This window comes from Erinaceus europaeus, chromosome 5, assembly GCF_950295315.1.
Source record: "Erinaceus europaeus chromosome 5, mEriEur2.1, whole genome shotgun sequence".
Lineage (NCBI taxonomy): Eukaryota > Metazoa > Chordata > Mammalia > Eulipotyphla > Erinaceidae > Erinaceus > Erinaceus europaeus.
Genome location: NC_080166.1, coordinates 11,260,964 through 11,275,582, shown reverse-complemented (window position 1 = coordinate 11,275,582; position 14,619 = coordinate 11,260,964). Strand labels below are relative to the sequence as shown.

The 14,619-nt window shown below is 69.0% G+C and overlaps 1 protein-coding gene across 5 annotated transcripts; it reads left to right on the top strand.

Annotated features, from left to right (window-relative positions):
- Positions 1–1,867: 1,867 nt before the first annotated feature.
- Positions 1,868–7,557, top strand: IRX4 (iroquois homeobox 4). Of its 5 annotated transcripts, XM_060191129.1 has the most exons (7): positions 1,892–2,016; positions 3,225–3,366; positions 4,490–4,589; positions 4,788–5,030; positions 5,312–5,418; positions 6,027–6,334; positions 6,804–7,557. In XM_060191129.1, the coding sequence occupies exons 3-7, from the start codon at positions 4,545–4,547 to the stop codon at positions 7,322–7,324; spliced, it is 1,224 nt and encodes a 407-aa protein (XP_060047112.1). In that variant the 5' UTR covers positions 1,892–2,016; positions 3,225–3,366; positions 4,490–4,544; the 3' UTR covers positions 7,325–7,557. The 5 variants fall into 5 exon arrangements, with proteins under 5 accessions (XP_060047113.1, XP_060047112.1, XP_060047114.1 ...); XM_060191130.1 differs by lacking the exon at positions 3,225–3,366 and having other exon boundaries at positions 1,868–2,016; XM_060191131.1 differs by lacking the exon at positions 1,892–2,016 and having other exon boundaries at positions 2,524–3,246.
- Positions 7,558–14,619: the final 7,062 nt, after the last annotated feature.

Sequence of the window (14,619 nt, the reverse complement as noted above, 5' to 3'; positions counted from 1 at the left end):
CCTTGGAACCACATGCAGGGCCCACACCTGCACTAGGGAGGGCTCCTGCCTGACTGGTGGTGCCCTAGTCTTTCTCTCTCTCTCTCTCTCCCTCTCTCTTTTCCTCTTCCTTTCTCTCACTATATAATCTACCTGAATTTTTTTTTTATGTGTAAAAGAAGCAAGTTGGGACCAGGAAGAAGGTCTGAGGCAGAGGACCTGGGTGGCCATGGCCTCCACTGGGCAGGCCCAGAAAGCTGCCCCTGGACGTCCTGTCCCCCTGGACACAGCGGGGACCCCCCAGCTGTTCTGTGAGTGAGGGCAATCTAGCTCTCAAGCCCAGGGTGGGCAGGCAGGGGGAAAGTACATGGGGGGGGGGGAGACAGGGGGGACACCAGGGGCTCATCCAGACAGGATTCCCAGGCTCCCTGCTCCCCTGCGTGCCCAGGCGGATCCAGGAGGGGAGGGGGGAGGGGAGTGGAGAGGAGGGGAGGGGAGGGGAGGCTGCAGGCCCCACCAGGCCCTGGGCCAGGGACCCGGCTCTACCAGCAGAGACAAAGGGGGCATTGAGAGGCACCCCAGCGGGAAAAGGGCCACAGGGTGGGGGCTCGGCACAGAGCAGGGGCTGGCGGTGGGGGTGCCAGGGCCTGTCCCCAGGGCCCAGGACTGGGGCTCCACAGCCTGACTGCAGGGAAGAGGGCTTCCTGGTGGGAGGGTCCACTCTTCTCTCGGGGTCTGTCACACTCAGTCCCCTGATCAGAGGCTGGGAACAGAGCCAGGGCCAGCAGGGCCCAGGTGACTATAGAGGTAATTCGGAAGTCCGTGGTCTGTCCCATGACAGGACTTCTGGGGATGGCACCCCACGCCCGGCTCCCCGCTGTGAAGGGGAACCGGTGGCCCAGGCAGTGAGCACAGCGTCCCCCTCTGCTCTGAGAGGACTCAGCCCAGCACCCAGGGAGGCCAGGCACAGGGACTGGGATGCATAGAGCTCCCTCCCACCCTGAGGCTGAGCAGTTCTGAGCAGTGTCTCCCACACCCTGGGTGGACAAAGAAAAACCAAGTTGCCCCCACAGCCTTAGCCCCAGCCCTGAAGGGGGGTCCAAGACCGCCAGACAGATAGTCACCCCCCCTCCCGCTGACACAGAGAGTTTCCAGAAGGGAGAGCACCCTTCTCCCCTTCCTGTGCAGGGCCTCAAGTGTTGCAGGCTGTCACAGGGGCCCTGACAAGTCCCAGAACCTTGGAGTGAATGGGGAGGGAGGGGCCAGGCCTAGGACCCAGGCTGGGGAGCTCAGGGAGCCCCCCCAGGGGCCCAGGGTGATGGGTGGCCAGGGAGCCCCCGTCAAAGGCCCAGGCTGGCTGCACCCTTCAAGGGCCCAGAGTGGCTGGGGAAGGGAGCCCCTGGGGGCCAGGCTAAGTGGGGGATTCAGGGAGGCCCATCCCCCCAATGCCCCCAGCCGGTGGGCTCAGGGAGGACCCCTAGGGGCCCCGGCTGGGGGCGGTCAGGGAGCCCCCCATGCCCAGCGGCTGTCCAGGTGCCCAGCCCCCACCAGGGTCCTGACTTCCTGGGAATGCCCCCTCCACCATGCAGTTTCTGGCTCCTGGGTGCAGCCCCCTCCCCACACAGGCCCTAGGGTCACCCCAGGGTTCCCCCCAGGCCGGGCCTGAGCAGTGTGGGGTGCTGGGGATACCGCAGCAGGCGCCCGCCCGAGCCCCAATGTGGGTGTCGTGGGTGTTGGGCACCCTGGAGGGGCCGGGGGAGTTGTCTCAGCCCCGGCAGCATCGCAGGGCCCCAGGCAGGCAGCCCGTGGGTGCCGGGGCGGCGGGGGGTCGCTGGGAGCCGCCGCGGGGAGAGGCTGCCGGCCGTGGGGGCGGCGTGGCCACGTCACGGGTGCGGGCTGCTGACGGCGCCCTGGGGACGCGGGCGGCCAGGTGCGCGCTGCGATGTCTCCATTCGCGGTCTCCTGCTCCCCGGCGGAGCGCGGGGCGGTGCTGGCTGCGGGGCGCGGGCCGGGGGCGCGGGCCGGGAGCCCCCGCAGGTAGGCCGGGCCGGGACCCTGGGGGCGGGGGCGGAGGTCCGGGGGCGGTTCCTGGGCGCCCGCTGCGCCGCGGGCGGCCGGCAGGTAGGCGCTCGGGGCAAACTTCCGAGGGTTTCGCGCCCCCGGGCACTAACTTCGCGGGACCCGGGGTCTCGGGGCGGTGCGGGGCGGGGGGCGGGGCGCGGTGAGCCGGGGACCCCCACGGTACCTGGGGCTGGGCACCCCGCAAGCTGCGCAGCGGCCTGGGAGGCGTCCACGCGAGGGGCCCGGCCGCGCTGGGGAGACCGGCCGCCTTACAGGTCCCGGGAATGGGGGGGGGGGGTGTCGGCTTCCAGTGCGGCCGGGATCCACCGCCCGCCGCCCCAGGCGCTGCACCGGAGGCCAGCGGCGGCCCCCACCCTCCCGGGCTGGACTTGAGGCCCTGGGGCTGGCGGTGCGGGGCACGGGGGAGAGGAGGGCTGGGCGCGGCCTGTGTCCCCCCAGGCCTAGCTGGTCATCGCGCCGCCACCACCCCCGTGCGGACCCCGCCCCGCACACCGCGGCCAGCAGGGGCTCTCGGCCTCGCAGGCCGCTTGGACCCGGATGCCCTGGGGAGTTGGGCCAGCGGCGTCTATGCGGGCGCCCACCCTCCTGGGACGGAGCCCCCAGAACCGTGCAAAGGGGGAGGGGGCGGCCGGTCAGCAGGAGGAGGAGGGCAGGGCGGCGGGGGCAGGGGGATCCCCCAAGGTCTTTGGGCCCCTGGGGCACCCCTGAGCGTCTGTCTCCACGTGGGTCGGCCTGGTGGGGGGTGTAGGGGTGGCCAGACTGAGACCTGGGGTGGCTGCGGGAGAGAGGGTCACCCCGAGGCACGGACAGAGGGACAGCGCTGGGGGCCATCCACGCGGACCCCAGCAAGGCCGCAGCGTCAGGGGCCCCCGCTGCCGGCGAAAAGGGCTGCGCATAAGGTCTGGGTGGGGAGGGGGCAGCGGAGACGGGAGCAGGGGAACGCCCCCTGCCCGTCCCCCCTGCCCCCTACCCCTTCCCCCTGCTCCCTGCCCGCCCCTCCCCCTGCCCGCCGCCGGCGCAGGAGAGCGCTTGTTTGTAAACAATGAACGCTGGCGGCCCGGCGGGTCCGGGCGGGTGCGGCGGGGAGGGGCGCGGGGACCAGGCGCGGGGAGGGCGCGGGGTGCACCCTGCCCCGCCGGCTCTCGGCGTCTGATGTTTTCCAGGGCGGTGACATTAGCGATTCAGGTGAGAGCCGCCCGGCTGCCACGATCGATGCGGAGCCCGAGCACCGGGTGCGGCTCCGCCGGACGGGTGACCCGTCCGCCGCCGCACCGTCCCCTCTGCGGCCGCGGCCGCGTCTCGTCGGTAAATTAAAGCAATTACGCGGCGAGCGGGAGGAAGCGCCGTCCCTGGGTGCCATCCATCACCCGCGCCGAGCTGTCAGCGGCGGGCGGTGGGCGGCGGCTCCCCGTTCATTAGACGTGGCCTGGGGCGCGGCAGGTCCGGACCCGGCTCCTCGCGGGCGAGTCGGCGCAGCGCAGGGAGGGAGGCCGGGCAGGGCGGGAAACGGGGCGACTGGGCCGGGGAGGCCGGGACGCTGCTGTGTCAAGGGCGGGCGGGGTCCCCAGGCCCAGGAGAGGTCCCCAGACCCCGGGCGAGGTCTGCAGCCCAGACGAGGTCCCCAGGCCCAGGGAGATCCCCCAGACCCCAGGCGAGGCTTCCCAGACCCCTGGAGAGGTCCCCGGACCCCGGGCGAGGTCCCCAGATCCTGGGCGAGGTCCCCAGATCCTGGGTGAGGTTCCCAAACCGCGTCGAGGTCCCCAGACCCAAGTTAGATCCCCAACCGCGTCGAGGTCCCCAGACCCTTGGCAGAACCCCCCGACACGGGCGAGGTCCCAGGCAGCCGGCGGGGAGACCCCAGGGCCGCTCCCTGCACCCAGCTCCCCGCCAGCCCCCGGGGTCAGGGGAGCAGCGAGGTGGCGGCCTCTGTCCGGGCGCGGCAGAGGGCTGACAGACCAGGTGCCCGCGGGGTGGAGGCTTGCGCCCCCGCAGGAACTTCCCTAACCCGCGGTGCGGTGGGGGGTGGAGGGAGGCAGCGCCCGGGAACCCTAAACCACCCCGAAGGCGTGTCCGGCCGCTGGGGGCAGGGGCGGGGCGCGCGGACAATGGCGAATCCCGGGTACCCCCCCCCTGCAGCCCTGTTGCTCGCTGGCGGCCTCTTCGCCTCGTTTGAAGGAGACGGATGCGGGAGGCGCAGCTGCTCGTTAATTAACCTCTAATTAAGATGCGGCGACAAGGGGAAGCGCCAGCTCTTCTCAGCAGGCCGGTTCCCGCCCCGTCGGACACGGGTCCGAGGCTGCGTGGGCGCCGCGCTAGCTGCACCTTCAGCCAGTCCCTTCTCATTTTGAACAAGTGTTTGAGGGGTCTCAGGAGCTCGGGGTTGGGGGGCGCCGGCCTGGGGGTGCTGACCCCGCCCCCTCCCCCGCAGCGCCTAGGAGCCCGAGGCCCGCGCGCAGGACGACCCCGGGCCCCCCCCCCCCGCCATGTCCTACCCGCAGTTCGGGTACCCCTACTCCTCGGCTCCCCAGGTAAGGGGACCCCGGGGTCTGGGATGCGGAGGCGCGTCACCCCAGCAGGGCTCGCGCGGGCCAGGGGCTGAGCAGGCCGAGAGCGCAGGGCCGAGGTTGCGGGATCTGCGGGGACCCCAGCTCTGCCCAGGGCGAGCCGGCCTCGAGAGGCGGACACCTGAGAGGGGCCGCGACCTCCCTCCCCCCTCCCCGCTCCAGTTCCTCATGGCCACCAACTCTCTGAGCACGTGCTGCGAGGCTGGGGGCCGCTCGCTGGCCGAGTCGGGGGCCCCTGCGCCCCCTCAGGCGCCCGTTTACTGCCCGGTGTACGAGGGCCGACTGCTGGCCCCAGCGCGCCCCGACCTCAGCCCGGCACTGGGCGTCTACGGGGGCGCGTATGCGGGGGCGCAGACCTACAGCAACTACGTGACCTACGGGGAGCCCTCCGCCTTCTACTCGCTGGTGAGCCCCGCCCCGGGGCTGCCCTGGTCCCTGGGACTGGGGGGACCCCACCGCAAGGCTCATCCCTGGGACTCGCGGGACGGGTGCGCCCCCCGGCCCTCCTCGGCCCCTGCCCCTGCACATCCCCATCTAAGGCTGCACCCGGCCCTGAACCCCAACTCTCCGCGGCACGGGGCTCCTTCCTGATGAAGCCCAGAGTCTGGGGGCGCGGGGCCTCCTCGCGGGGTGCAGGGGGGCCGAGGGAGGGGCTGGACGCGGGACCCAGGCTGGCGCCCCCACAGAATGGCTTCGACGCCAAGGACTCCACGGGATCCGCACACGCAGGCCTGGCGCCCCCCACCGCCTACTACCCCTACGAGCCTGCGCTGGGCCAGTATCCCTATGACAGGTGAGGCGGCCCGGCCCTGGGCCCAGGGGTCCCCGCCCTGAGCCCCTGGGGGTCCCCACCCTGAGCCCCTGGGGGTCCCCACCCTGAGTCCCTGGGGGTCCCCACCCTGAGTCCCTGGGGGTCCCCGCCCTGAGCCCCTGGGGGTCCCCACCCTGAGTCCCTGGGGGTCCTCACCCTGAGTCCCTGGGGGTCCCCGCCCTGAGCCCATGGGGGTCCTCACCCTGAGTCCCTGGGGGTCTCCACCCTGAGTCCCTGGGGGTCCCTGCCCTGAGCCCCTGGGGGTCCTCACCCTGAGTCCCTGGGGGTCCCCGCCCTGAGCCCCTGGGGGTCCTCACCCTGAGCCCCTGGGGGTCTCCACCCTGAGCCCCTGGGGGTCCCCGCCCTGAGTCTAGGGGTTCACCTCACCCCCCTGCTCAGCCAGGCCTGTGGTCCCCAGAAGGGTGAGTCTGTGGGTTCCCGCCTCCCGACCTCCTGCAGTAGCTGGGTGAACACTGACCCTTGGGTGGCGGACAGCTGCAGAGGATGCCTCCCACACAGACTGGGCAACCCGTCCCATGTCCCTGCCCCCACCCCGCCCTCCGTCCCCCCACCCCCACCCACACCCACAGGTACGGGACGGCGGACAGCGGCACCCGTCGCAAAAACGCCACGCGGGAGACCACGGCCACGCTCAAGGCCTGGCTCAACGAGCACCGCAAGAACCCCTACCCCACCAAGGGCGAGAAGATCATGCTGGCCATCATCACCAAGATGACCCTCACGCAGGTGTCCACCTGGTTCGCCAACGCGCGCCGGCGCCTCAAGAAGGAGAACAAGGTGACCTGGGCCCCGCGCAGCAAGTGCCCCGACGACAAGCGGCCGGGCTGCGAGGACCGGGACCCCGGGGAGCTGCACAAGGGCGCCGGGGCTGCGCCAGGTGGGTGCTCCTACCTGAGGGACCCCACACACTGGGCAGGTGGGGGCTCCTGGGTCCTGGGGGTCTTGAGGGTCCTGGGCAGCCCACCCTCCTCCCCTGCCCTGCTCCCTCATTCTCTCCTTCTCCCTCTCTCCCCCACCCCCACTGCTCTCTCCTCTCTGTCCCTCCATCCATGGCCCACTCTCTCCACAGGTGTGTGTCTCTCTTCTCCCCTCACCCCTTCTTTTTCATCTCCCTTTCCACTGCGCTCTCTCTCTCTCTCTCCCCCTCTCCTTTCTCCCCGCACTCCTCTCTCCTCCCTTTTTCTGGTCTCTCTCCTTCTCTTCGTTCACCAGTCTCTCTCTCTGCCTGTCTGTCTCTTCTTTCCCTCCATTCTTTCTCTCTCTGTCACCACTCACACTTTGCTGGGTGGCTCTCTCTCTCTACTTGCTCTCCTCACATCCCTCTGCTCTCCCTCGCTCCTGAACAGAGCCAGAGAGGAAGGAGGAGAAGGATCTGGAACTCAGTGACCTGGAGGACTTTGAGCCGCTGGAGGCGGAGCCCCCGGACTGCGAGTTGAAGCCCTTCGAGCGCCTGGACGCGGGGCTGGACAAGGGCCCCACCCGGCCGGCCCCCGACCCCGAGCGCGCTCTGGGCGGCCTCCTGGGACCCGAGACGGGCGTGGGCTGCGGCCCTCGGGGCTTCTCTGCTGGGGCGCGGGGCAGCGTGGAGGCCAAGCCCCGCATCTGGTCCCTGGCGCACACGGCCACCCGCCAGGCCGCCCTCCCCGCCTGCATGCTCCGACGCCAGCCCCCCGCGCCCCCCGAGCGCCCCCAGGACTCGCCCGTCACCAGCCTCAGAAACTGGGTGGACGGGGTATTCCACGACCCCCTCCTCAGGCACAGCGCCCTGAACCCGGCCTGGGCCTCGGCCAAGGGCGCGCTGCTGGACCCCGAAGGCGCCAAGGACGCGCTGGGCCCACCCGCGCAGCGGCAGCCCTTCTGCGCCTAGAGGCCGCCTGACTGCGCCCTCCCCCTGCACCCCGCCCGAAGGAGTGTCGCGAAGCCCCGGACTGCACTGGCCTGGCCTCGGGGTCTGGGACGGGGGTCACGGCGGGCCTGGCGGGGGCCCCCCTGCACGGACCCGCCCGCACCCCGCGCCTCCCGCCGCACTCAGCCGTGAAGTATTTTGTATGGTGTCCTCGCCCGTCCGCCCGCGCCCAATACAAGGACCTCGACAGCGAACCAGTGCGTCTGCGTTGGGGGTGCGGGGAAGGGCGGGGGTGCGGGGAGGGGCAGGGAAGGAGGCAGGGGTGCGGGGAGGGGCAGGGGTGCGGGGAGGGGCAGGGGAGGAGGCAGGGTGCGGGTGGGCGGAGACCATCGATCTTCACCTCCTCACGGGAACATCCCAGACCTCTCCCCCCTCCCAGCTCTGGCAAAGCACCTTCTGGGGGGCTCCCCGCCCGAGACCTCCTCCCCGCGCTGCCTGGGCGGCCCTGCGAGGTGGGGGCGGGAGACCCCGTCCGCCTGGGGCGTAGCCGGCCTGGCCGAGGCTCCCGGGACCCGCGGGGTGACCGGCGCTGCACCAGCCGCGACCCCCGCGCCCTGACACCCCGGACTCCGGTCGGGCGGCAGTGGGGTCCCTCGCGGGGCTGCCCCGCACACCCCAAGGAGATCGGCCCCCGCCCGCCCCGTCACCCGCTGTCACCAGGCGGCGCGCCCGGCCGCGAGCCCCCATCAGCCAAGATAATTCGAAGTGAAATTTTCATTTTGACAGAAAAACCCTCAATTTCTCGGCTGCGCGGCGGGCGGGAGCGGCGTGGCGGCTGAAAAGGGCAAAGCGGCGCGTCCGCGATGACAGATGAAGGGCGGGAGCGGGGGCTGGACAGCAGAGGGCGCCCCCCCGCACAGAACCCTGCACAGACCCCTGCACAGCCGCCACCCCCCCCCGCGCACAGACCACCCGCACAGACCCCCCACAGGCCCCCCACATATCCCCACTGCCCCCGCACAGACCCCTGCACAGCCCCCCCACAGAACCCCCGCACTGACCCCCACACAGACCCCCTGAAAAGCCCCCCGCACAGACCCCCGCACTGCCCCCGCATAGCCTCGCACAGCCCCACCAGCACAGCCTCCCCCCACACAGCCCCCCCCCCGCACAGCCCCCGCATAGGCCCCCCCCCCGCACAGGGCGCGGGAGCCCCGGACCCCCTTCCAGAGGGGCTGGGGGCTGCACTGCGTGTGCTGCCCTTGCGACCTCGGGTGCCAGCAAGGTCCCATGGGTGGGGGCCAAGGGTCCCTGGGCGGGGAGCGCCCGCCACCCCCAGGACCCCGGAACGGGCTGGCGCCCACAAGCTGGGAGCGTGGGGGACCCCAGGCGGGCCGTCGCACCAAGCAGTCCTTCCCTTTGGGGGGCGCCCCTCCAGCCGTCTGGCAAGCGGGAGTTCGCGGGGGCGGGGGGGGGGGGGCAGGCAGGGGGTTTCAGTGTGACTGGGGCAGGGTCTCACCCACCCCGGAATGCAGGGTGTCCTTGAGGGATCAGGCCCAGGGAGATTCAATTTGCCGGTTTAACTTGGGGGGAGCTGCTCATGGAGAGGAGGCAGCCAGGCCTCGTAAAATGCAGACAGAGGGGGAAGAGGGTCTTCCCGGTACCCGCAGCTCCCTCCCCAAGCACCCCCCACCCCTGCCTGCTGGCCGGCTCCTCCAAGGCAGGCCTGGGGTCTAGGGGGCAGAGGGGCAGCTGGGCAGGACCCCAGGCCTCGCAGGCTGGGCAGAGGACACACAAGGCCACCACACAGCCCAGCCACCCCCAGGCTTTGTCCCCCAGCGCCACCACCTGGGGGGGGGTCTGGACAGGCTCCCGGGTCACTTCAGCAGGAAAAAAGCCCCCTTTCCAGTTCCCCCACATGAGAGGGGGAGATATGGAGGGGAGGGGAAGGGAAGGGAGGGGCAGGAGGGAGGGAGAGAACAGAGTTGGAGGCAGGAGAGAGGTGGGGAGAGGAGGTCAGCCTGGAGGAGGCAGGCAGAGAGAGGGCCCAGGAGTGGGGTCCCTCCCAGGTGCCTGATGCCAGATTTAGGAAGAACTGGGAGGCGGGTGTGGAGGCCGGAGCGCCAAGCTCCTCAGTGAGCATCTGCACACCCACTCACCTGCACACACCTCACATCTGCACACACCCACACTCACCTGCACACACCCACTCAACTGCACACACCCACTCACCTGCACACACCCACACTCACCTGCACACACCCACACTCACCTGCACACACCCATTCACCTGCACACACCCACTCACCTGCACACACCCACTCACCTGCACACACCCACACTCACCTGCACACCTGCTCCTGCACGCACCTCACATCTGCACACACCCACTCACCTGCACACACCCACTCACCTGCACCTGCACACACCTCACATCTGCACACACCCACACTCACCTGCACACACCCACTCACCTGCACACACCCACTCACCTGCACACACCCACTCACCTGCACACACCCACACTCACCTGCACACACCCACTCACCTGCACACACCCACACTCACCTGCACACCTGCTCCTGCACGCACCTCACATCTGCACACACCCACACTCACCTGCACACAACCACACCTACACTCACCTGCACACACCCACTCACCTGCACACACCCACTCACCTGCACACACCCACTCACCTGCACACACCCACACTCACCTGCACACACCCACACTCACCTGCACACACCCACACTCACCTGCACACACCCACTCACCTGCTCCTGCACACACCCACTCACCTGCTCCTGCACACACCTCACATCTGCACACCCACACGCCCCTGCACACCCACTCACCTGCACACACCCACTCACCTGCACATACCCACTCACCTGCAAACACACACTCACCTGCACACCTGCTCCTGCACACACATCTACATACACCCACTCACCTGCACACACACTCACCTGCACACAGGTACACCAGTTCTTGTGGGGGGGCGCACACGCCCCCCCCCACACCTGCCCAGTGCAGCAGCCAGGACAGGAAAGGGCCCCAGCAAGCAGCCACACTGCACAGGCCCCAGGCCTGCAGCCACTGTCCCTGAACCTCACCCAGGCCACCCCTCACCTCCCTCCAACCCACGGCCCCCCCTTCCTCTTGCAGAGGCTGCAGCACTTGGCCTGCACCTTCCCTCCCATGTGTTGGGTCCCTTCCCACGTGGGGTAGGGTCACTTGGCCGAGGGGTAGAGTGTCCAGGTTGCCTAGTCAGACCATGGCCCTTCTGGCCCCACGCAGGTGTGCAGGTGCTGGGAGGGGCTGAGGGCATCTGCAGGAACCTCGGGGATTAGGGCTGGGGACCCCACTCTCCACCACCATCCTGAGCTGAGCTTGTGGGTCAGTGAGGCCCGGCCAGGCTGGGGTCTGGGCCCTGGCCTTGTTCCCAGGGCTGACCCCACCAACCAGGTCTTCAGCACCTGCAGACACCATGTGGCATGTTCCTGGGGACAGTCAGGCTCACTGCGGATCCAGGTGGGGACTCCACACTCGAGTGTCTGTGCACAGCACATAGACGTGTGTGAGCTCGCCCGTGTGTATCCGTATGTGTCTGAGTGTGCCCGTGTGTGCATGTGTGTCTGTGGACATGCCCATGTGAGTATGTGCATGTATCTGTGGGCATGCCAATGAGTGTGCATGTGTCTGCGAGCGTGCCCATGAGTGTGCATGTGTGTCTGTGAGCGTGCCCATGAGTGTGCATGTGTGAGTGTGCCCATGGTTGTGAATGTGTCTGTGAGCATGCCTGTATGCCATGTGTGTGCCCATTTGTCTGTGAATGTGCCCGTGTGTTCCTGTGTGTCTGGGTGCCGTGTACATACCTGATTTGTGCCTTGTGCACGTGTGCATTGTGTGTGCACCGTGTGCAGACGGGAGCGTGAGAGTGGTTTCGTGTGTTCAGGAGGGTGTGTGCATCCCATGCCTGAGTGTGCAGCTGTGTGTGGACACGTGAGAGCATATGTGTGCAGATGGGCCACAGCTCCGGGCTCTCAGCCACCCAGGGCTGTCAGGATGCCTTCGGGAAAGGCCGCAGTATGGCCCGGTGGACAGTGGCCCCAGAGGCGTCCCCCCAAGGCTGGGCAGTGGCCAAGGGCGGCCTCAGGTAAGGGGCGTGTGCGTCAGCTGCCAGTAGTAACAGGGGCCCCTCCGTCAGGGGCTGCCCACGTAGAGGCTCTCTGGGGGATGGACATGTGGCTTCTAGGAATGGGGAGCTGGGTGGGGGCACCCCTGTGCAAGTTGGGGCCTCACTAGCGCAGGACCAGGTTTGAGCCCCTGCTCCCCGCCTGCAGCAGGGGAAGCTCACAAGCCCTGAAGCAGATCTGCAGGTCCGTCTCTCTCCTCCTCTCTCCCCATTACCCTCTTTCCTCTCACTGTCTGTCCTGTCAGATAAAAATAAAGTAGAAAAAAATGCAAATGATGGCCACCTGGAATGTTGGCACTGAGCCCCAGAGACCAGCACGCGCGCGCGCACACATACACACACACACACACACACACAGACGGGTCCCCAGAGTCTGGGGCAGGGGTGGGGGAGTAACCCCACTACGCCTTGGGAGGGTGGGGGGGGTCATGCCCAGCTCCAGGCATGGGGGCTGCTGACCCCGTCCTATCCCGGGGCTGATGTACGTCTCCTGTCACGGTCCTGTCAGGGTTGCAGCCGTGAGGAGAGGTGAGGCGAGGCTGCCAGCTGTCACTGCCTGGCTGTTCATGGGGGGGTGGGGGGGGTGGTGGCAGACAGCCTGGGGAGACAGACCCGGGATGCTGGGGCCTGGAGCAGGGGTGTGTACGTGTGAGCTCAGGCGTGTGCTGGGGGGGTGCAGACCCTCAGGAAACCAGGATCCTCCACCCTGGTGGCCAGCTGATTGTACCCCTAACCCCACCAGGGGTGCAGGGATGGAGTTGTGGGGGGCAGCGAGGAGGGAGGAGAGGCGGGGACAGAATCTGGGTGCTGGGTCCCAGAGAAAACCTAGGCTCCTCGGTAGGACCCCCATCCCGAGACCCCTACGCCTCAGAGGCCTCCTCCCTCCTGCCCAGTGGTCTAGGTGACCTCCCTACGCTTCCCATTCTGGGGACACCCGTGGGTGGGGGATCTCCACCTCCCCCAGGCCTCTCAGGCCACGCTGGCTGGGACCCACCCTCTGCCACTCCCAGGAGACCCCGTGGGGGTGGGGGTGTCTTGGGACTCAGGTGGCGGGCCTCCTGTCTGCACCCCAAACCCATGGCTTCCCCCTCAATACCCTCACCCCCCACCCCTCCTCACCCCCCATGCCGCCATGACCCCACTACCCTCATCCCCCCCCTGCCTGGACACCTCAGCCCTCGCTGACCACTGCCCACCCAGCCTGGACCCCTCCCGTCTCCAGCTCCCTTCAATCCAGCATTCCTGCCCTCTGGTCTCCCTGGCCCTGGGCCCCTCTGCCTGTGCCCAGAGGGCGTCAGTGGGGCTGCCATGGGGGGCGCTCAGGGCTACGGTGGTGCTGATGTGGTCCATCCCTGCGAGCTGCCAGCCTCTCCAGGCTCAGCCCAAGAGCCTTTCTCGGCGGCTTCCTCCCTGTCCTGGGAGTAGACAGGAAGGCCAGGACGGGGAGCACAATGGGAGGGGAGGAGGCAGGCAGGGATGAGGAGAGAAAAGATGGAGGGTACAGAAGGGGGCAGACCGGGGCAGGGAGGTGGGGAGCAGAGGCTGAGGTGAACCTGTCAGGTCTGCGGTGAACATTGGTCTCTGTCCTGGGGAGTCACTGAGTGTCCAACACTAGGACCCACCCCAGGCCATCCTGGGGTGCAGGGGCCTGGCCACCGGAGCCTCCCCTCCAAGCTGCATCCCTGCACCCACCTGTTCTCACCTCCCCCACGGTCTCCCTGTCCCCACCTGCCCCGCCCCGCCCCTCAGGCCCCCACCCAGCACGAAGCACCCAGACGTCCAGCAGGAGAATCCCGCACTAAGCGCTGAGCTATCTGGCCCAAGGCCTGGAGGGCGAGCAGGCGGGAGTGACTTGCTCTGGGGGCGCCAACCCGTCTACCTGGAGCCCCCAAAGGTGTGGAACTGAGTGCCGGGTGGGACAGGCGTGCAGGGCCCTGGGTGCTGCTGTGTTGGACACTGCGACACACGTCAAGTGGCCACTCTTCTGGACATCAGGGGTCTGGACCCAGGGCACAGCCCTGTCACCTTAGTGCCGGCTCTGGGGACTTCAGGGCGGGAAGGGGGGGCCAGGTCCCCCCAGGTGACAGCCCTATGGGGTCAGAGGTCACCACAGAAGCCCTCCCGGAGGCCCTACCACCACTTACAGGCGCTGTCACCCCAGGATCCAGGACACAGCGCCAAGGCCCTGCAAGCCAGACACCTGCCCCCTGCCCCAGGCCCCCGTGTCCAGGTCCTCCCAGGGCACCGGCGAGCCAGGCTGCTTCTGGGGCCGTCACGGAAATCTCGGGGGAGATGGGGGCCACCCTGCCCAGGGGTCTGTCGCCCTGCCACCCCAACATGTGACCCAGGGGCAGCTGGAGTCACAGGGTCCCCACCAGAGAAAGGGGAGGGACGGCACCTGGTGGAAGGCATCACCCTGGGGGTCTTTATGTCCCTCACCCCAGGGGCCTAACCCACAGCCCTGCGCCCTACGTGGGCGGGTTCCCGACTGCTGCCCTCTGTGTGGGCACAGTCACACAGCAGGACCTGGAGCCCAGGACATCGGGCAGCCCAGGTGGGGGCGGGGGTCAGGGATGCCACCCACCTTCCGCCGCCTGGAGGGGCACTGGGCCCGGGTCCCCACAGGACTTGGGTCAGGCCAGGGACCTCAGGGAGGGTGGGGCCCTGGGGGTTCAGGCTACGCCCCCACCTGTCCTGCCCAGGTGCCCCCAAGCCGCCTGCTGGGCACCACCACCCCCTGGTGGACAAGCTGACACCAGACCCCCAAGCCCTGGCTTGCGCCCTCGGAACGGTTTGCCCCCCGCTTCAGGCAGACCCCCAACCCGCTTTGGGGAGACATGGTCCCAACCACCTGACGGCAGCCGCCAAGAACTGGGGGGCCAAGGCTGACCTCGTCTCTGTCGCCGTCTGGCCGAGGCAAGCGGGCGGCCCAAAGCCAAGGGGTCCATGCCTGCCCTCAGGATGCCGGTCCCGTGAGCAGCCGTCTGCAGGGTTCAGCCCGGAGCCGCCGCAGGAACAGGCTGAGGCAGCCTGGGTCTTGGGCACAGGGACGTGGTGGGAGGCCCGAGGGCAGGCCAGCCCCGGCCCAGAGCCCCCCAAGCAGCACGCGGGTGGA

Bases quoted from the DNA above. Each gene is read 5' to 3' on its own strand.
- IRX4 (XM_060191130.1), top strand. From the start codon at position 4,545: ATGTCCTACCCGCAGTTCGGGTACCCCTACTCCTCGGCTCCCCAG. The intron at 5,031-5,311 runs GTGAGCCCCGCC...GCGCCCCCACAG, and splicing joins CCTCCGCCTTCTACTCGCTG to AATGGCTTCGACGCCAAGGA. The intron at 5,419-6,026 runs GTGAGGCGGCCC...CCACACCCACAG, and splicing joins GGCCAGTATCCCTATGACAG to GTACGGGACGGCGGACAGCG.